The sequence below is a fragment of the Trachemys scripta genome, chromosome 7 (genome assembly GCF_013100865.1).
Source record: "Trachemys scripta elegans isolate TJP31775 chromosome 7, CAS_Tse_1.0, whole genome shotgun sequence".
NCBI lineage: Eukaryota > Metazoa > Chordata > Testudines > Emydidae > Trachemys > Trachemys scripta.
In genome coordinates, this window is record NC_048304.1 from 92,247,086 (window position 1) to 92,268,057 (window position 20,972).

The 20,972-nt window shown below is 39.3% G+C and overlaps 1 protein-coding gene across 2 annotated transcripts; it reads left to right on the plus strand.

Moving 5' to 3' along the window:
* Window positions 1–1,222: 1,222 nt before the first annotated feature.
* LOC117880228 (lipase member M-like) lies at window positions 1,223–18,604 on the plus strand. 2 transcript variants are annotated; one of them, XM_034776194.1, is made up of 11 exons: window positions 1,223–1,332; window positions 1,434–1,519; window positions 4,295–4,409; window positions 8,879–8,996; window positions 9,887–10,085; window positions 10,916–11,025; window positions 12,074–12,210; window positions 12,951–13,097; window positions 13,665–13,736; window positions 17,005–17,076; window positions 17,288–18,604. In XM_034776194.1, exons 3-11 carry the CDS (start codon window positions 4,302–4,304, stop codon window positions 17,519–17,521), a joined length of 1,197 nt encoding a protein of 398 aa, XP_034632085.1. In that variant the 5' UTR covers window positions 1,223–1,332; window positions 1,434–1,519; window positions 4,295–4,301; the 3' UTR covers window positions 17,522–18,604. The 2 variants fall into 2 exon arrangements, with proteins under 2 accessions (XP_034632085.1, XP_034632084.1); XM_034776193.1 differs by lacking the exons at window positions 1,223–1,332; window positions 1,434–1,519 and having other exon boundaries at window positions 4,121–4,409.
* The last annotated feature ends 2,368 nt before the right edge of the window (window positions 18,605–20,972 follow it).

The following is a 20,972-nucleotide window of genomic DNA, read 5'->3' on the forward strand; positions in this document are numbered from 1 at the left end:
CTAATAATAAAAATAAATAGAATTATTCAAAACCTTGAAAGAGATTCAGCCAAACATACATACAAAGCTTTGAGTCAGTTGACTTATTTTTAGTCTTGTCCAGGAGAACAGTGTCTGATAAGAAACTTAAATGCCATAAAACCAAACTCTCTAATGAGGAATGATTCATTTCAAGATTTAAAAATACCAAATTGAAGTGGACATAGTATAAAGAACAGTAGCTGTTGCTATACTCACATTATAAAGAAATTAGCTTTGACCACATTTCTTATAACTATTTATAATTTGTAGTCTGGGTGTTCCTCGGAGCCCCCATCATGGATCAGAGTCCCACTGTGCTAGGTGCTGTACAAACCCAAACCAAAGGGATGGTTCTTCCAAAAAGCTTCCAATCTATATTTGCTCTGGGAAGCAAATAAACAGCTTTGGAACCAGTTCAGCCCCAACTATGCTGGGGAAAATCCTTTTGAATTTTGAAGCTGTTTAGTATTTATTTCAGGTTAAGCTTGAATACAAACACCATTTTCTAACAGCTGTGATAGTTTGCTTTAGCTTTTTACAATTTCTAATCTGGGACATAAAGAACAGTGCACGTTACCTGAATGGTATGTCACTGAACGGTATGCCCAATGTTATGCCACTATGTCATAAATCTATACTTGGGTCCACGTCTGCCAGAGGCTGGGCCCAACAGCTCCCACTGCAGTTGAGGACACTGAGCATGTGGTGCCACAAGTACTCCTGTTCTTTTTGAGAATGTGATGGACAGTTCACCACAAGTCATTTAAGCAAGTAATGCTTTTTAGGGCTTGCTTCCACACTGACTGTTATATTACATAATACCTTGATAGTTATAATTGCACACCGAAGGGGGTTGTATATTCATTATTGTATGCATGGAATTCACACTGAGAGTATGTATGTGTCATCAGAATAGGGAAATCCCCTTAGCTGCTTCTGCATCACTTTAGCAATATGGAATGGTAGCATGTGCATAAAAGAGGATAAAAACATTTTTGTGCTGTAAAATTCATATTTATCACGGCATCAAAGAATGAGGTTACCTTCCATCCCCTCCATAGAATAAGAATATAACTGGCCTGGCAGGCTAGCAGTAAAAAGGGGAATTCTTCCGGGTTTTATTGGCATGACACCTCTGTGAATGTGTTTGTATTTGAAATTCCTGACGAGGCTGTTCCACTTCAAGGGGCTCGGTATTCCCTTTAAAACTACGGCATTCTGTGAGAGTCAAAGCAGTCAGCTCCTATAAGCAGCACTAGAGCAGTGCACTCCCTTTACTACGAATAACTTGAAGTGCTGCTAACTTGCCAGGTAAAAGGAAGAAGGAAGTGGAGAGAAATCAGTGCTCATTGCCATTATTATTGGGAAAAAATTGGGCTATTTCTGTCACATTGTTTATCTCCTTTACCTAGTGCTGCTGTTAAACACTGGGGCCATCAGAGCTGCCATCACTCCTGCATCGGAATCTTTGAGTGGAACAAGCGAACTCGAGCACAAGGTTGGTAATACTTTCACTTCACTCTGACCCAGAATTGTGTGATGGTTTTCTTGAGGTTGCAAGAGACAAAACTAAATAATGGTTTAGCATGTGCTGTTGGGAAGTAACCTTTCCAAGGCTTGTTCTTGTTGTTTAAAATTACATGGACAAAAGAATTGCTGCTTGCTGAAAGGTGCCTTCTGATAAAGGGTGACTGTACAACTCATTCTGTTTTGGTCTGTAAATCTTTTCAGTAGTGGAAGAGAGGTGAGAGAATGAGTAGGGAGGATGAGTTGATCTGAAAGTACTTTAAAATGCATTTATCCTTTTCATTATAAAATAAGTGAACTTTTCTAAACAGCTAATATTGTTTAAAAAGGGACCTTGTATATACAGTGTGTATATCTTTGTGTATCTATATGTGTAACTTTTGTTCTAAGAGGAAAAATAAACCCTTTATTTATGTCAACTTTTCTGAAAAGACTACCACAGATGCTTATTGGCCTGAGGAGCAGCAACTGCAGTGTGTTTGCCAATGAAATCTGCTGAGCTTAGATGTACATTACTGGTTCTCTGAAATCTACAAAACGATTCAGAGATATTCACAAACCAAAGACACATTTCATAAATACCCTCTCACCTTTGTCCTGTCCTCATCCACGTACATTCTTATTCCCATGGTGCAGCTGCACTCAACTGAATTTGTCAAGGCCCACCTCCATACCCCGTTAAGTAGAGGAACTTTGACATTTAGGTAGCTTGTATAAACTACAAATTCTGGCCAAGATTTAAAAAAATGGGTGCCTACATTTAGGATCTGAAGTCTTTAGTTGGTTGCTACATAAGTCACCTGATTTTCAGAAGTGCTTACTACACAGCAGCTGTGCAATTCTTGCTTCTGTTGATAGTTGTCCCTATTGCATAGCATACTGATTACCCAATCAGAGCTTTTGCTGACTCCTTATGTGTAATTCTTTGATATCCATCCTAAGAGATTAAGCAATAGGATCAGGTAATGAGAGAACTAAAACCTCATCATTAATTTAATCTTCTAGCTACCTATTCCTGGTCCCCTTAATCTTTTAGGCTGGGTATCAAAGAGGAAAAAGAGTTACGTGTAAGGAATCAGAGACTGAATGGACGATCATTATTAGAGCTACATGGGAAATGGGTTTCCCATTCTGCAAGAATTTTTGCGATATTGAAAATTGTTTCCATCTTGAATTGGGACAAAAAATTTTGAACATTTTTGAGAACCGATGACCTAGAAAAAAATGGGTTTGGGTCACTTTAGGCATTTTGACCTTTTAACATTTTTTTAACCTTTATTTAAGTATAAATGAACTAACATTTCAGAACCAAAGAAAAGTTGAACCAAAAACCAAAACTTTTTCTTCTAATTTTTTTCAGATGGGGAGGTTTGTGGAAACCAACCCTTTCTCTGAACAGTTTTGGTTTCTGGCTCGCCTCTTCTTTGTCTGTTTAATTAGACAGCGCCTAACACCCATTCCCAGGCAGCCGGGTGGAACACAAAAGATAAAAACACAAAAATATTATATGAAGCTGGGTCCAGGGACTCAGTTAATTCAGATATGCCGAGAATCAGTATTGTTTATACAGGTGACAATGACATTGCTTATGTTGATCCTGAAATTAGTCCCCTGCCACCAAATGTCTAGTGCCTTTGTTATGGAAGTTTACTACTACTTAAAATATTACTGCAACTGTATCCTTGTTATTTCCACAGATCTGTCAAAACCTTTTCGAGTCTGCGAACTAAATTGTTGCCTTGTTCCTCTCTGAAGCCAGTCCCCATGAGTGTGTGTGTGTGTGTGTGTGTGTGTGTGTGTGAGCATATAAAGATGCAGCTTCTGAGCAGAGATGCTTTGAGGCATTCTACCTCGGTGAGGCAGAGGCAGGCAGAATGCCCCAGTAACCTGAGGGGCCAAGGGACAGCATGCCATACAATTCTCCTTACTCCTGCTTTTGGAAAAAAAAGTATCACACACTTGCTCAGCTTCTGCAAGACAGGAGGGCAAGGGAGTCCTGAGTTAGTAATGTGCCTGACTCTTGGGTGGGTGCATTACAAAGAAATGGACCCCGTCACCCCTTCCCTTAGCATAACCAAGCAGAGGCAGCTGCTAATTTGACATAAGTAACCTACAACGAACATGCAAAACTATGACAGGTTTCAGAGTAGCAGCCGTGTTAGTCTGTATCCGCAAAAAGAACAGGAGTACTTGTGGCACCTTAGAGACTAACAAATTTATTAGAGCATAAGCTTTCGTGGGCTACAGCCCACTTCTTCAGATGCATATAGAGTGAAACATATATTGAGGAGATATATATACACACATACAGAGAGCATGAACAGGTGGGAGTTGTCTTACTAACTCCGAGAGGCCAATTAAGTAAGAGAAAAAAAACTTTTGAAGTGATATTCAAGATAGCTCAGTACAGACAGTTTGATAAGAAGTGTGAGAATACTTACACTTATACTTGGAGGGCCCTTTCTCCAAGTACTGCTCCCCTCCTGGTGTTTACTGATGGTTTCATCCAGTATTGGATGAACTTAACAGAGAATCCAGGCTGCTGCCAAGCTCCCTTTGCTTTTTTGCTTCCAGTTTTTGCTGCTTGCACTGCATAAGCAATCAGGGGTTGTGCCAGGTGGCTCACTGCGGTACCAGGCACAACTTCATCTTTCAGCAATTCACCTCTCATAGTGCCATGTCTGCATTGTATTGTACGTGCAGAGAGAGCAATGTTGTTAACAGATGAATGTACTGTTTTACACAGAACCAAGATGTGGCTATTCATTACAGTGGCATATTTGTTCCAAGGAACTGTATCTTCAGAGAAACTCATAAGAATGAAGAGAAATCATGTGGATCCTGAAGCACATATGAACATTGTAAGTTATTTATTGGACTTAATGTAAAATGAATGGAATGCATTGCTGAAAGCACAGAATTGTTTACAATTGTCTGCGTTAACAGGTGCAGGTGAAATGCACTTAGCGAACATTTCACCTCTTCTCAAACACTTACTGTCATTCTGTTTTGCCAGATGTTCCTTCCTATCTACATGTATCGGAGTCCAGCTTCTGAGGGGTAGAAACTACAACAAGTTGTATTTTTCTTTACTAAAGTGGCATAGTAAAATTTCCCCTTTGAATACTGGATTGTTGCACCAGCTTTCCAGCTGAAAAAGGCAAGCAATGAAGGTTCTGGAACTACAGACTTCCTCTGCCGATATTTTTGGAAGTAATTTGTGATTTTTGGATGTCTCCATTTTGGGGGGGCACTCAGCATCAGACATAGTAAAGGGGCTGATATTCAAAAAGTGCTGAGCGCCCACTCCCTGAAAATCAAGCCCCTTTAAATCACTAGTTTCTTTAAAAAAATCTTGATCCTACTGCCCTGCAGTGTAAAGGCCACTAAAGAATGCTGAGTATCTGTAAAACGACCCTGCTTTCCAGCAGCAAATGTGGAACCTTAAAGCTCTGGGACAGTGGTGGTTTCAGAGCAATGAGCTGGCTCTGCTCACTTCCTGTGTGACCCTGGACAAGTCACTGTGACATACCAGGGTCCAATCCCGGCTCATGAACAGCTGTGTCACCCTTGCCATGAAACCTTGGGTGCCATACAATGTCTTGCTGAAGTAGCTCCCACCTGGGCAGCTCACAAACCGCCTTCCAGCATGCAAGCCACACCCTGAGTGTTTGTGTGTGACTGACTCTGCCAGCCACACTTGGATTACACGCTGGCTCTCACCAGCCTCGGTTATACTGCCGGGTGACCCCAACACACCCCCAGTCTTAGATTTTCTCCCAGAAATGTATGTCCCATACAGCCCAGCCCTCTTCTGGACAACACAAGTTATATTAGGTCCGTTATTTCTTTAAAATAAATAATATGTGCATCCCAAATGGAGTTTACCAGACACTTCAATTTAGACACACTGGATTAGATCAATCAATAAAACAAGTGTACTAACTACGAAGAGGGAGGTTTTAAGTGAGCACAAGTAATGAAGCATAAGTCAGACATGATTACAGGAAAAATAAAGATAAAACATTTACTAATACCTAACTTAACAAACTATATCAGATTCAAGCAGTTTCTCACCATGTATTTTCAGCAGTCTTTCTGACCAAACCCTGTAGGTCCAGACCCCTTCTCTGGTTCAGATTCAACATTTTCAGATGGGCACCAAGAGACAAAAAGTCTATGTGGAAGGATGTACCCTGCTGCCTTTTTCTCACCTGATTCAGCTTCCTTTCTTTCACTTCCTGCTTGATGCCTCTGTTTACTGCTTACATGCAAATTAAGCAGAGCACACATTCCTTTGTTTAGGACAGACCTGTTTGCCAACCTCAGTTTGGGCAGAGCTGTGGGTTTTGGAAAATGCTGGAAGGGCATAATGAATGGGGTCCCGCAGGAATCAGTTCTGGGTCCGGTTCTGTTCAATATCTTAATCAATGATTTAGATAATGGCATAGAGAATACACTTATAAAGTTTGTAGATGATACCAACGTGGGAGGGGTTCCAAGTGCTTTAGAGGGTAGGATTAAAATTCAAAATGATCTGGACAAACTGGAGAAATGGTCTGAAGTAAATAGGATGAAATTCAATAAGGACAAATGCAAAGTACTCCATTTAGGAAGGAAGAACGAGTTGCACATATACAAAATGGGAAATGACTGGGACTAGGAAGGAGTACTGCAGAAAGGGATCTGGGGGCCATAGTGGACCACAAGCTAAATATGATTAAACAGTTTAACACTGTTGCAAAAAAAGTGAATATCATTCTGGGATGTATTAGCAGGAGTGTTATAAGCAAGACACAAGAAGTAATTCTTCGACTCTACTCCGCTCTGATTAGGCCTCAACTGGAGTATTGTGCACAGTTCTGGGCGCCACATTTCAGGAATGATGTGGACAAATTGGAGAGAGTTCAGAGAAGAGTAACAAAAATTATTAAAGGTCTAGAAAACATGACCTATAAGGGAAGATTGAAAAAATTGGGATTGTTTAGTCTGGAAAAGAGAAGACTGAGAGGGGACATGATAACAGTTTTCAAGTATGTAAAAGATTGTTACAAGGAGGAGGAAGAAAATTTGTTTTTCTTAACCTCTGAGGATAGGACAAGAAGCAAGGCTTAAATTGCAACAAGGGGGATTTAGCTTGGACATTAGGAAAAAGTTCCTAACTGTGAGGATGGTTAAGCACTGGATAAATTGCCTAGGGAGGTTGTGGAATCTCCATCATTGGAGATTTTTAAGAGCAGGTTAGGCAAACACCTGTCATGAATGGTCAAGATAATTAGTCCTGCCACTAGAGCAGGAGACTGGACTAGATGACCTCTCAAGGTCCCTTCCAGTTCTATGATTCTATGTGTTAATAACATCATATAGGCAAATCTTATAACTTCACATACAATGTTGCCATCACATTTTACCAGGACAACAATGACCAGCAAATTGAGTTTTCAAATGATACCTTACAAGGCATACTTTGTACAAAGATTATTACAACAATTTGTAGGATGTGAATACAGGGGTATATTTAGTCACTTAACCTTTCGGAGCCATCACGTAGCCCGCTATAAAATGGAGATAACATTATATTATGGGGCTGTTGTGAGGCTTGCTTAGTTCAGAGGCAGTTTTTAACTGAAAGTTAAGGTGGTTTCATAATATTTCCATTCTAAAAAGCTGGAAATTCAGTATCAGAAAAGTTCAAAAACTGACTTTAACACTACCTGAGATCACTCCTTTTCCCCTATTCCCTTCTACCCCCTGCTTACATTTCCAACATATTTCACATGCTCTGTCTTCTCTGGCACGCCCTAGCTGCTGCATAGGAACCAATGATTCATCATCTCACCAAGCCACCACACAGAGCCCATAGACCTAAGTCTTCTCCATCCCACCACATTTTGCACTCTAAAAATGTCAGCATTTTACATCTTAAACTCATAATCATTTTACTGTTCCTGCCCTTGAAAAGTGCTCCTTGCATGAGTGAATGTCAATATCTACCTATGTTTCAAATTTTGTAGTGTTAGTTGATTTCACTGGAGACAAAGGAGGGTTATGTAACTGGCAAACATATCAAAAAGGAGCCGACTTTAAGGGGTTTTAATCACAAAAATAACTTACTCAATTTCTTTTCAATTTCCTGGAAAAGTTCTCTGATCTTCTAAAAGGTTAACTTTCAGGGAATCTTTTGAGAATGTGATCAATGTTATTGTTGCAGTTGGAGTAGCTTTAAAATGTAACTCTGGGTCCAACCTTAACTCAGACAGACTGTCACTTCTCCTTCATAAACTTCATACATATACATGTAACACCATTCATCTCCTTCAATATACATTTGTACAATATGTGAATTACACAAGCTAACTTGGCATCCTTCAAAATAGACTCTTACTAAAATGTCTAGCTACTAATAGGTTTCTCAATGATTAATCCTTCTCTTTTAATCTCCATATTTTAAGTCTTTTCGAGATTTCTGTCTTCGTTTGACTAGGTGACAGAATTCTAGAGCTGAGGTTTAAAACATAGAATCGTAGAAGTGTAGGGCTGTAAGGGACCTCAATAAATCATCTAGTCCAGTCCCCTGCATGGAGGCAGGACTTAGTATTATCTAGGTCATTCCTCACAGGTGTTTGTCTAACCAGTTCTTAAAAACCTCCAATAATGGATGGAGTTTCCACAACCTCCCTAGGTACAGTAATTTGTTCCAGTGCTTAACTACTCTTACAGTTAGGAAGTTTTTCCTAATGTCTAACCTAAATCTCCCAGGCTGCAATTTTATCCCACTGCTTCTTGTCCCGTCCACAGTGGATAAGAAGAACAATGTATCACCCTCCTTTTTATAACAACTTTTTACGTACTTTAAGACTCAGTCTTTTCTCCTCTAGACTAAACAAACACATTTTTGTCTATCTTTCCATGTAGGTCATGTTTTCTAGACTTTTAATAATTTTGGTTGCTCTCTTCTGGACTTTCTCTAATTTGTCCACCTCTTTCCCAAAGTGTGATACCCAGAACTGGACACAGTACTCCAACTGAGACCTTATCAGTGCTTAGTAGAGTGAACGAATTACTTTTCATGTCTTGCTTACAACATTCCTGCTAAAACGTTCCAGAATGTATTGTGCAGTATGAAAGAAAAGAGGGGTAGTTTTGAGGGATGTGTCATTAAAATATATTTTCTTTTTATTCTGGATACTTAATAACTAAGGGACCGATCCTCAGCTGGATCTAGTCCACAATGTTTTCTCATCACAGAGATCCTTCCATATACATGCTGTGTAGAAAATGGACACCCATAAGCCATCTGAAGCAAAAGCATTTGTGTTTTCTCTTGCAGAGCGAGCTCATTACCTATAGAGGATACCCCAGTGAGGAGTATGAAGTGGTGACAGAAGATGGCTATATCCTTAGCATTAACAGAATCCCTTATGGAATAGAAAATCAGGGGAATACAGGTATGATTTATTTCTGTAAAGCAACAAAGACTTAACAGGACACATTTTGAAAAACAGGTTGTTTTGCCAATCTGCATATGTTTGGACTCAAGTCCTGCTTGCCTTATGTGAGTAGTCACACTGAAGTTGATGGAAATGTTTTTGTGAGTAAGGTGAGCAGAATTTGATGCTAAATCAGTGGCATTGGAACCATTTGTATAAAGGGGTGTTGAAAGCCATTGAACAAAACTCTAAACCCTGTATATGATGGAAACCACTTCAAGCAGGGGGTGCTCTTGCACCCGTAGTTCCAGCACCCATGTTCTAATGGTCTGGTTTTGAAAATCTGGCCTTGAATGAACCAAAGCTTGTACACTGATCATGAGGGATGTAGCATTTGATAAGTAGAAGTTTAAAAAAAAAAAAAAAAAAAAAAGCTTGAAGTCTGCAATCTACCCCAAACACTCACTTTCAGGAAAGCCCAGTTTCTTCCTTGGATCTCATGGTTTGTGTTGTGGTTGCTTTTGTTCACACCTGTTTAATCTCAGTGATGAATTAACATTTTGAATAAAGAAAGCCTTTATTCAATATTCCATGCCTTTCCTACTTAAATTAAGGTATTTAGAAGCTCATCTCTCAGTTCCGCCAGAACTTCTTCAGTAAAACCAGCGAGACTAGATTTTACATTCTGGTATTCCTAAGATAAACAGGAAATCAACTTTTTAAAAGGCCAGGCATTCATTCTATCGCATAACAAATTGAAAAAGGGATACACACATTAAAAAAAATCCATAGGAGTCTGCCTTTAATCCAGCACAGGACTGGGAATCACAGTTTTGAGTACTGGACAGGAGTATCATTGTATTACCATATTAATCCAGCAGCTCAGTAAAGTGGTTTTTTTCTTTCAGTCGTAAAGCCTGCTGTGTTTCTCCAACATGGATTACTAGGAGATGCTAGCAACTGGGTCACAAACCTGGCCAACAATAGCCTGGGCTTCATACTAGCAGATGCTGGCTATGACGTTTGGATGGGAAACAGCAGAGGGAACACCTGGTCTAGAAGACACCTCAATCTTTCTGTTGAGCAAGATGAGTTCTGGTCTTTCAGGTAGACTGAATTATTGAGCACTGTTGGAAATAGCATTCGGAGGGACTTGGGTTATTGTTAATGGGATATTGAAATCTTTCATTTTTATCTATCTGCTCATCTATCTAGATTTTTATAAAGCACCCATCACTCTGGTGTCAGAGTGCATCTGGATCATTGGTTTAAACTCAATGCAGGTTGACAATGAGTGAAAATTGTTGACATCTGATGGCTTAGAAGCTGGTGCTGGATAATGAGCTGACTGTGGTCTGTCCACACTGTAAAAATATTACCATAACTGGCACTAATTGGAGTCCTCATTGGCTTATTAGACACTGCTGAGTTTCAACAACAGGGTGACTCAGGGAAGATTGCAGTGCTTGTGTTCACACTGTACCTTCCCTGAAGGCAAACAGATAACTTCAATCACTAGGGCTTCCAGTGCACTTTTATTTTAATGAATGTTTGAAGACTAGACTGTATCGGTACATTATGTGATCCTGTGTCTCCATGAAAGTGGTTCCATTACTGTGTAATTAATTGTTCCTTCTACATAGGAAGATTAGGCATTCATGGTTTGATCCTAAACCCACGCTAATTAAAAGGAGTCTGTCCATTGACTTCAATGGGGTCTGAATCAATCCCTAAGGTATGAGCAGAAAGCACCTCGGAAATTAGTGAACAGTCTCTTTGACACCAGGTGCCACAAAGACCTAGGACTCAAAATAGTAGAATTATTCACAGAACAGTTTGTTTTTTCTTATCTGACAAACCTAGATTTCCCTTATCCAATGCTAACTCATCTGGGATTTAATTTATGCATGCATGTTTTTCATCCTTTCTCTTGGCAGTTTTGATGAGATGGCTAAGTTTGACCTTCCAGCAGTGCTAAACTTTATTATGCGGAAAACTGGACAAGAGCGGTTGTACTATGTTGGCTATTCACAGGGTGCCACTATAGGTATGCAATGTTACAAGGAATGCAGACTGATGTGTTATGGATAGGGCCCTATCTCAGGAAATCTCATCTCCCCCCATGAAATCTGGTCTTTTGTGCGCTTTTACCCTCTACTATACAGATTTCACAGGGGAGACCAGCATTTCTCACATTGGGGGTCCTGACCCAAAAGGGAGTTGCAGGGGGTCACAAAGGGGGTCACAAAGTTATTTTAGGGGGGTCATGGTATTGCCACCCTTACTTCTGCTCCTTTTTGGGTCAGGACCCCTACAATTACTACACTGTGAAATTTCAGCTGATATCATGAAATTTATTATTTTTAAAATCCTATGACCGTGAAATTGACCAAAATGGACCATGAATTTGGTAGGGCCCTAGTTATGGAATCATGTCTGCACCGCTATACAGTAGTGAAAACTGTGTTTGGATCTCTCTATCACCTTTTATGAGTGTCTTAAAATTCAGATGTAAAAACACTTCCTAAACTGACAGTTGTAAAATGTAGGAAACTTTAATGAAGCCAATTTTTATTTATATGAAATATAACAAAACAGAATGGGCCAAATGTATTCCTGCTGTAACTCCAATGATTTGGACTTACATTGGAGTTTAATATGGCCCAATAGTTGCATTGGGTTCATGGGTTAAGGGGTTTTGGATCTAACTGGGGGATCAGGGCTTAAGTTAAGACAAGCAAAATGTGGAGATGGCCGCAGACAGAGGGGTTGGGTGGAGTGGAGGATAAAAACAAAGGCAATATGATGAGGCAGTTGTTTGGGAGAGCAATGCATGTCTCTTCAGAACTAAATAGCATATATACGTGGGATGGAGTATCAGTGTAGGAGGAGAATGTAATATAATAATTTGCAAGCTTGTAGGACAGGGAGTTTCAAATGAAATCTAGGATGAACACTTACTTCAGTAATAAATCACTATTTGACTAGCTATAGGATTGCCTGCAAGTTTGAAACTGAAGGATGGAGTATGGTAAATACTGATATTTTAGTTTATGAAAGTTGCTCTAGTTAATTTCTCTCTTGAATTTTCTCAGCTTTCATTACATTTTCAACAATGCCCCAGCTGGCTAAAAGAATCAAACTGTATTTTGCCTTAGCCCCTGTAACTACAGTTAAATATGCCAGAAGCCCTGCAGTAAAACTCCTGTATCTTCCTGAAAAGTTTCTCAGGGTATGTGATACTTCTACTTAAAATATTTGATTGTCTAAATATTTATTTGACTTTTAGAATGGACGAACTGAAAACCATATATTTAACTAGAAATTTATGGGTCTGTTCATGTCTGTGGTTAAAGATGTTCAGCTCTGCCCACAACACTGGAAGAATTAATTGACCTACTTACGTTTTTCTCTTACTTATGTCCAGAAATACAAAAGGAGAATATTGCATTCCACAAAGTTAAGTTCATGACTTAAAAAACATACTTACCTATATTTACAGTAACTCCAGAAGAATCGCTGTGGCTCCAGTCTTACAGACACTAAATCACATGCATAAGTGTTACGCAAGTGTAAGTAATCCCATTGATGTCAATGGGGCTACTTATTTGTGCAAAACTGCTCATGTGCATAAGTATTTGCAGGTGCAGGAGCAAAAGCAGAACTGGAGTTAACTTGAAAGTGAGTCTATCATTAAACAAGCAAAAAAATCTGAAGCACAACCACATTGATTGGGCAATGCCTGTGCTACGCCTGTTTGATGGATAAACAAACGACTTCTTTCCCACATGCCCCCCCTCCTCAAGCAGTATGTAGCCAGCAGGTTAGTGGGAGGAGGAAAAATAGGGGTGTAATCATTAAGGAAGGGGAGGAAATAAAAAGGGGGAAATAGAGTATAAAGGGGGTGGTGTTGAAAAAAGAAAAATCCATAGAACAATTCAGTAAGTGATCAATACCTTTGTGTTTTTCCAGGTCTTGCTTGGCAGAAGGGAATTATTTCACCAAAGTGAATGGCTGAGAAAGCTCATTGTTTCCTTTTGTGGCCGCAGCATTTTTGCTAAGCTTTGTGGAAATGTCTTCTTCATTCTGGGAGGCTACAATGTGAATAACATAAATATGGTATGTACAGCACAGCTGTCTATAGTTCTGTGGGGAGATTTCTAGCCCCTGTATTCAAGTTGTATTCATTTTTAACTTGAAACTCTGTGATTTGAATCTTGAGGTCCTTAGTCAGGGCCAAATCATGTCCTTCCCTGGAAAAGTCCACAGGCATGGTTTGAGAGAGAGGAAAGCTCTCAGAGGGCTATATGACCGTGTTGGAGGAGAACTTTGCTCCACCTGTCAGAAATGCAGGCAGTTCAATCCCCAGAATCCACAGATGTCCCAAGACTCACAAGGGTTTAGGAAAATATGCTGGAGTTCTCTCTCACGCCCATGGTGAAAAAGCTTATGCTGCTGCCGATGGAACTGTTGTTTATAATTGAGCTTTCACAGTGCACTGGGGCTCCACATTTGCGTGGCCACATTTGAAGTACTTGGTAAGGGCTGATCCTGCCACCTTTACTCATATGGAGTACCTTACTCCATGAGTAGTTCCACTGCCATTACCAGAAGTAGGCTAGTGAAAAGGTACTACTCTGTGAGAAAAGGGGTGGAACTGGTCCCTCACGGAATGTTTTCTTTCAGAGTCGTGTTAACGTATACGTAGCCCGAGCCCCAGCAGGAACATCTGTACAAAATGTAATCCACTGGAGCCAGGTACTGTTCAGCTTTTGGGTTGCAAAGTCGGTGCTAGCCACTGTACGTCATACCAATTGGGTGTATTTAATATTCTCAAGTGAAGTTACACGTAATGGGTTGGGAACTCACCTAATTTGTGGTTTACAACTGAAATCTCAACAAAACCAGTACTTTTTATTGACATTTAACAACAGGTATTGAAATACCTCCAGGAAAGACAAGCACATTTGGAAATCAAAGGGAAGGGTAATGCGGCAAGTAGTCTTACTAATATATATACAGTACAGCAAACGAAAAGGCTCAGGTCCTTACTTTAATTAATTACTCCTTATAACAGCTCTTATTACATCCTTTTTTCTATACAACCTATCAATTCAGAGGCAGTATTAGAACTACAGACAATAATTCTTCTAGTCAGTAGGTTTACTATCTTTTCTTGTGTGATAGCATATTCTAGGAAAAGGAAATCTTGTATGACAGGGTTGCTGAATTTTTGTTTTTGTCGTCAGTATAAGATAAGACATTCTTATACTAAGATAAGTACTCTGCCAATACTGCAGGATGGGGGACAGAGAAGGAAACACCTCCAAGTACAGTGCACTTGCAAATATGCATATACGGCTGTTGCAACCACAAACACTTGAACAGGAGGGAAAATACCAAAGAAACGCACCACAGCAGCACTTCAAAAAGAGGAACCACACAAAAATGAGGAGGCTAATTAAACAGAAATTAAAGGGAACAGTCACAAGAGTGAAATCCCTGCCAAACAATCAGTGGGGCCACTGAATGATTAAGTTGCTAAAGGAGTACTCAAAGAAGACAAGGCCATTGCAGAGAAGCTAAATAAAATCTTTCAATCAGTCTTCACTGCAGAGGATGTCAGAGAGCTTCCCACACCAGTCATTTTTTTAGGTGACAAATCTGAGGAACTATCACAGAGTGAGGTGATAAAATTAAAAACTGATAAATTAATAATCACCAGGACCAGATGGTATTCACCCAAGAGTTCGGAAGGAATTCAAATATGAAATTGCACAACTACTAACTGTGGTATGTAACCTATTGCTTAAATCAGCCTCTGTACCAGATGACTGGAGGATAACTAATATAGTTCAATTTTTTTAAAAAGGCTCCAGAGGCAATCCTGGCAATTACAGGCCAGTGAACCTAAATTCAGTACCAGGCAAATTGGTTGAAACTATAATATATAACAGAATTATCAGACACATAGATGAACATGATTTGTAGGGGAAGAGTCAACAAGGTTTTTGTAAAGGGAAATCATGCCTCATCAATCTATTAGAATTCTTTCAGTGTGTCAACAAGCAAGTGGACAAGGGTGATCCAGTGGATATAGTGTACTTGGACTTTCAGAAAGCCTTTGACAGAGTCTCACACCAAAAGTCTTAAGCAAAGTAGGCAGTCATGGGATAAGAAGGAAGGTCCTTTCATGAATCAGTAACTGGTTAAAAGACAGAAACAAATGGTAAGAATAAATTGTCAGTTTTCACAATGGAGAGAAGTAAATAGCAGGGTCCCCCAAGGATCTATACTGGGATAAGTGCTGTTCAATATATTCATAAATGATTTGGAAAAAGAGGTAAACAGTGAGGTAGAAAAGTTTGCAGATACAAAATTACTCAAGATAGTTAAATCCAAAGCAGACTGCAAAGTTACAAAGGGGTGGCAAAATACATATTTTGGATGTGTAAGCATTTGGGAAATTTGTCCTGATTATACTTTTTATTAGGGCTGTCGATGAATCACAGTTAACTCATGTGATTAACTCAAAAATATTAATTGTGACTAAAAAGTCATGATTAATCGCAGTTTCAATCGCACTGTTAATAGAATATCAATTGAAATTCATTAAATATTTTGGATGTTTTTCTACATTTTCAAATATATCTATTTCAATTACAACACAGAATATGAAGTGTACAGTGCTCACTTTACATTATTATTTTTGATGACAAATATTTGTACTGTAAAAATGATAAAAGAAATAGTATTTTTCAATTCACCTCATACAACTAGTGCAATTGGTCCACACTGGTTTGGATCGTTACTGAGCAGAACCTGTCGTCAGCACGGACACATGTCCTCTGGAACAGTGGTTGAAGCATGAAGGGACATATGAATCTTTAGCGCATCTGGCACGTAAATATCTTGCAATGCTGGCTACAACAGTGCCATAAGAATGCCTGTTCTCACTTTCAGGTGACATTGTAAATAAGAAGCAGGCAGCATTATCTCCTGCAAATGTAAACAAACTTGTTTGTCTACAGAATTGGTTAACAAGAAGTAGGAGTGAATGGACTTGTAGGCTCTAAAGTTTTACATTGTTTTATTTTTGAATTCAGTTATATTTTGTACATAAATCTACATTTGTAAATTCAACTTTCATGATAACGAGATTGCACTACTGTACTTGTATTAGGTGAATTGAAAAATACTATTTCTTTAGTTTTTTACAGTGCAGATATTTGTAATCAGAAGTAAATATCAGGTGAGCACTGTACACTTTGTATTCTGTATTGTAACTGAAATAATATATTTGAAAATTTAGAAAACATCCAAAAATATTTAAATAAATGGTATTCTATTATTGTTTAACAGCACAATTAATAGTGATTCATTTTTTTAATTGCTTGACAGCCCTACCTTTTATGTGTGTGACCTGTAAAGAAATAAATACAGATTCAGACCTTCCAAAGCCAGAGGATCCATTGTGGTCATCTAGTCTGACCTCCTGTATAACATAGGCCATAGAATTTCCCCAAATAATTCCTTTTGAACTAGAGCATATATTTTAATCTTTTATAGAGGCTCAAGGGGGAAAAAATGAAATGGGGAACACTGCAAATGATTTCATTCTATACTAGTGTCTGTCTACCAGGTGGCAAATATGAAGGTGCTGTAATTTGGTCTCCCAAGCCCAGTTAGTCCTAATTACTATTTATTATTTGTATTACCAAAGTGCCTAGGAGCTCTACTCGCGGACCAGGACCCCATTGTGCTGACAAGGTTACCGACTATTGGTAATTTCTTGGACGCTGACAGAGACACCTATCCACTTGTCTCTGAGACCCCTAACTAATTTAGTGTAGGCTTCCACATAGCCTTGAAATGAGATTAAGTTTAATTGCTGTCAGCATAGTGTAAGGTGGAATCCAACCAAAGGCTTTGAGGTGAAAGATTCCATGACTTACTTTTTATCCCCTGATCAACTGATTTGTATATTACAATTGTAACTTTTTCTCTCTCTTGCTTTTCATATAAGATACTTAATTCAGGGGAATTCCAAGCTTATAACTGGCGCAGTCAAACCAAGAATATGGCGAAATTTGGTCAGGTAGGATTATGATTTTTTTGCGTAACAGTGCCATCATCTTTGGAAAAATAAAACAATTGGGAAGAGAGCCCAAGAGTGGGGGTAGTAAGGGGTATTTTTCTTCCTGGTTTTGATTGAGGAGCAGCTTCTCTCATCGTTTACTGAATGGATGTGTGTAAAATTTGCTGTGACTTCACAGGTTTTCATTTCTACACTATTCACTGTTTTCCAGGCCACCCCTCCTTTATACAAGATAAAAGATATGACAGTGCCAACTGCAATATGGACTGGTGGACAAGACTTGCTTGCAGACTTAAAGGATGCTAATGTTTTACGCCCGCAAATTATTAATCTTGTTCATTACAAAAACATTCCTGAATGGGCACATCTGGATTTCATCTGGGGGCTGGATGCACCGCTGCGCATGTACAATGAAATCGTTGACCTAATGGAGAAGCATCCATAAACCACACAAAGTAGCCATGCTTTAGGTTAATAATGGATTCTCTGATGAAGCTTGTTTTCTCTGTGTATGGAAAGAGGCCTATTTTCCTTTTTATAAAAAAGTTAACCCTCTACAGACTCCATTATTTACTATGATTGGCTGTATTTTCACTACATTTGTTGTTGTCATATTTTCTATCCTGCTGGTGATTTTCAGTAACTACAGTATCACCTCAGGAAACAAAGCTACATTTCTCGAAGAATCACTTTAACGTCTCTCCTGCTATGGAAGGCAGAAGAGAGTCCAGTGCCGTGTGTGTGTGTGTGTGTGTGTGTGTGTGTGTGTAGAAGTGCTGAGCAGTACCCTATCTATCCGCTGTTCAGAAATAGCAGAAGCGCTCCTGCTTTCACACCCAGCTATCATTGGGATGAAACAATGCTAGCTCTTCACTGCTTACACTGGTCTTGAGTGTATTTTTAAAAGTACTGATTTTCTACCACCTAGCTCCTCTGCAGGATATGTCTGTTCCCCAGAGCCTACTCCCAGGCCACTCTTTGTTTTGCGCGTGTTTGTGTCTTTTTGCTGCATTGATTGAATATATAATTATATTCAATCTAATCTCTTTGGCCTAGATCCACACAGGCATTTAGGCCCCTAACTCCCAATAGAATCAGCATTTCTAAATTGCTCATTACTGAGGTACATAGGTGTGCTCTGTGTACATTAGGAAAAATCAATTATATTTTGGACTGAGGTAAAACCTCATTGAGATTAATAGCTATGAACTCACCCTTCAGTTAACATAACTATAAGCATAAGCCCCACCGAAGACAAAAGGGATTTGTGAACCTGCCTGGGAGATTTTGGATGAGTATTTTTTGTGTGTTTCTGTTTCTGTATGTGTGTTTGAGTGTAAGAGAGACCAGTCAAGAACAGATGGAAAGGGGAACACAGCTTGACGAGGCAGCTGAAAACATGGTGGCTGGTCCTGGAAGAACCCTGGGAAGAGGTGTCTGGGCTAACGGCTAAGAGTGCTTTTGGTGTGGTGAGCAAAAGAAGCTGTTTCCTGCTATTTGATCCCCCCTGCGCTCAGAGACACAGGACTTTGTACATACATTGTAAATAAAAAAGAACTGCATCAAAGCAAATACTAGACTCCATCAATTTCTACTTCTAACTGGGACATCCCTGGGGCCTAAAGCTTGACTAGCTGCTCAGCTTTGAAAAGGGACAACAATATCATTAAGGGATCAGAAGTCTATTTCTCTCTTTTTTAGGCTGTTTCCTATGATGAATAAGATTTTTGTTGCTGATTTTCAGAGATGCTGAGTGCCCACATCTCCAGTTGAAATTAGATGCTCAGCATCTCTGAAAATCAGGTGATGGATTTCCAGGAGGAATGATGCTCCAGCAACTCTACTCAGGAATATTCAAACGTTTTAGATTGTTTGCCATCTAGCAGCTAGTTTAGGGAGATATAATTCTTACAGACAAGGGAGATTCTCCTCTAGCTTTGTTGAAAGTAGTCTGTGTTTATTGAAATAGAAAGTGCTGAATTTTATTGCTGCTGGTGAACATGCTGTTAAGTTGACAAATGTGAGTTCTGTACATGTACAGCTACTGACTTTTATGATGTGGATAGTAGATGGAACAGAGAGCACAGAGGCTGTTATATGTAAATACCCTGGCTGCCCAGGGAGACTGTGAATGACAATATGGGACACTTGAGATGTTTGTCCAGATCCAACACCCCTCGCTTAAGAAACTGAACTCTTCGTCTATCCAAGAGTATGCATCTTTGTTTTGCAGGCGAATATTATTTCTGTGATGAATGTGTCATTTTGATAATGATTTGCATCAGAGTTTTCCCCCAGAAGCAATATTTCATTAGTGTGTTGTAAAGAATGTGTGAAGGCATCTCCAAAAAACATGTTGGAACAGCAACCATTTAAATATAAGTTTTGATTAATCATTTTAGATTACATAAGAAGTTAGGTTTAAGCAAGACTTGCACAATAAGCATTGTAACTGCTTGTCTACAGGTTAATCACCTTAAGGAATCGAGGGGAAGTGGGGGGAATCATTGTTTTTTAGGGATTTGTTAGAAGGATGATATGCTCAACCCAAACCATTTTGCTGATGCTTGTTTCCTATCGTGTGTGTGTGTGTGTGAGAGAGAGAAGTTTTTTTTGGGTGGGGGAGGGGGAGAGGAGGGTTGGTTGTTATTTTTTTTAAATTGAGTAGCACAAGTGCAGAAAAACAAAACTGAAAAGTTTGACCTTGTTAACTAGGATTTCACTGAAAGCAGATGTCGAAAGTCAAAAAGAATCTATTAATAACACATTTTTATTGTTAATTTTCCCATTGAATCCAGCACATGATTCATGGTAGCTTATAATGTCAGTAAAGGACCTTGGAGAATTGGCTGAGTTGCTTCCTTTCCCCTCTTCCTCCAAGGCTCATTTTTTGAGGTTACTGGGAACTGGAAGATTCTCAGTTATAGTGGGTTAGCTTGTTAAGATACAGGGAAATTGTCTATTCTGTAAACATGAATGATGACTTCTCAGTGCATTCTTTTTCTCCATATGACAGACCTTGGCAGCATGTTCTTTCTCACCACAGCTTTGTACTGTGAGAAGTTGAAGATAGATCGGGTGATAAGTTAATACATTTCTTTTCTCCATGAACCTCAGAACATCCTTTCCCAATACACTGAAGCAGTGTAGACTCTTCAGGAAATTATCTGGTTTTAGAATTAATTACTCTTTCTTTAGGCCTTGACCAAGGGTATGTCTATATTGCAATAAAACACACTCAGCTGACCCATGTCAGGCGTCTCAGGCTCCTGTGGGGCTATAAAGTTGCAGTACAGATGTTCAGGCTCAGGCTGGAGCCCGGGCTCTGGGACCCTCAAGGGAGAGTCGTCTTGTTCCCCTTATTCAATAACCTCCTTGATATTCTTGGGAGACTGTGAATCCTTGTATGAAGGTTGGGATCTTGGTGGTTTTACTAGACTTCTTGATAGAATGTCAAATATAATTTATTTGGCCAATTTAAGGACACAATAGAATTTCAGAGATACACCTTTATTTCCATGCTTCCAAACTTTCATATTTTTACAGGTCAACAATTGATTAATGATCAGGTGCCTAGCAGGCTTTGACATAATACCAGTTAATATAGCTAATGATAGCAATATCTCTTCTAAGATCTACACAACTCTTTTGAAAGCTCAGAACCCCCAGCATGAAGGCAATATAGATATTCAGGAGCTGGATATTAATATCCTTGATGAATTTAATTTTAAATCCTGAGGAAACATCTCAAGACAATTCTAAATCATCTTTATGTACTAACCACGTGAACACCAAATGCAAGCCATTACTCAGAGAACCTACTTGCCTCCACCTAGATTACATGAACTGAACTGAATCAGAGAGACACCATTCCTGTAAGAGAGACACCGTTCCTC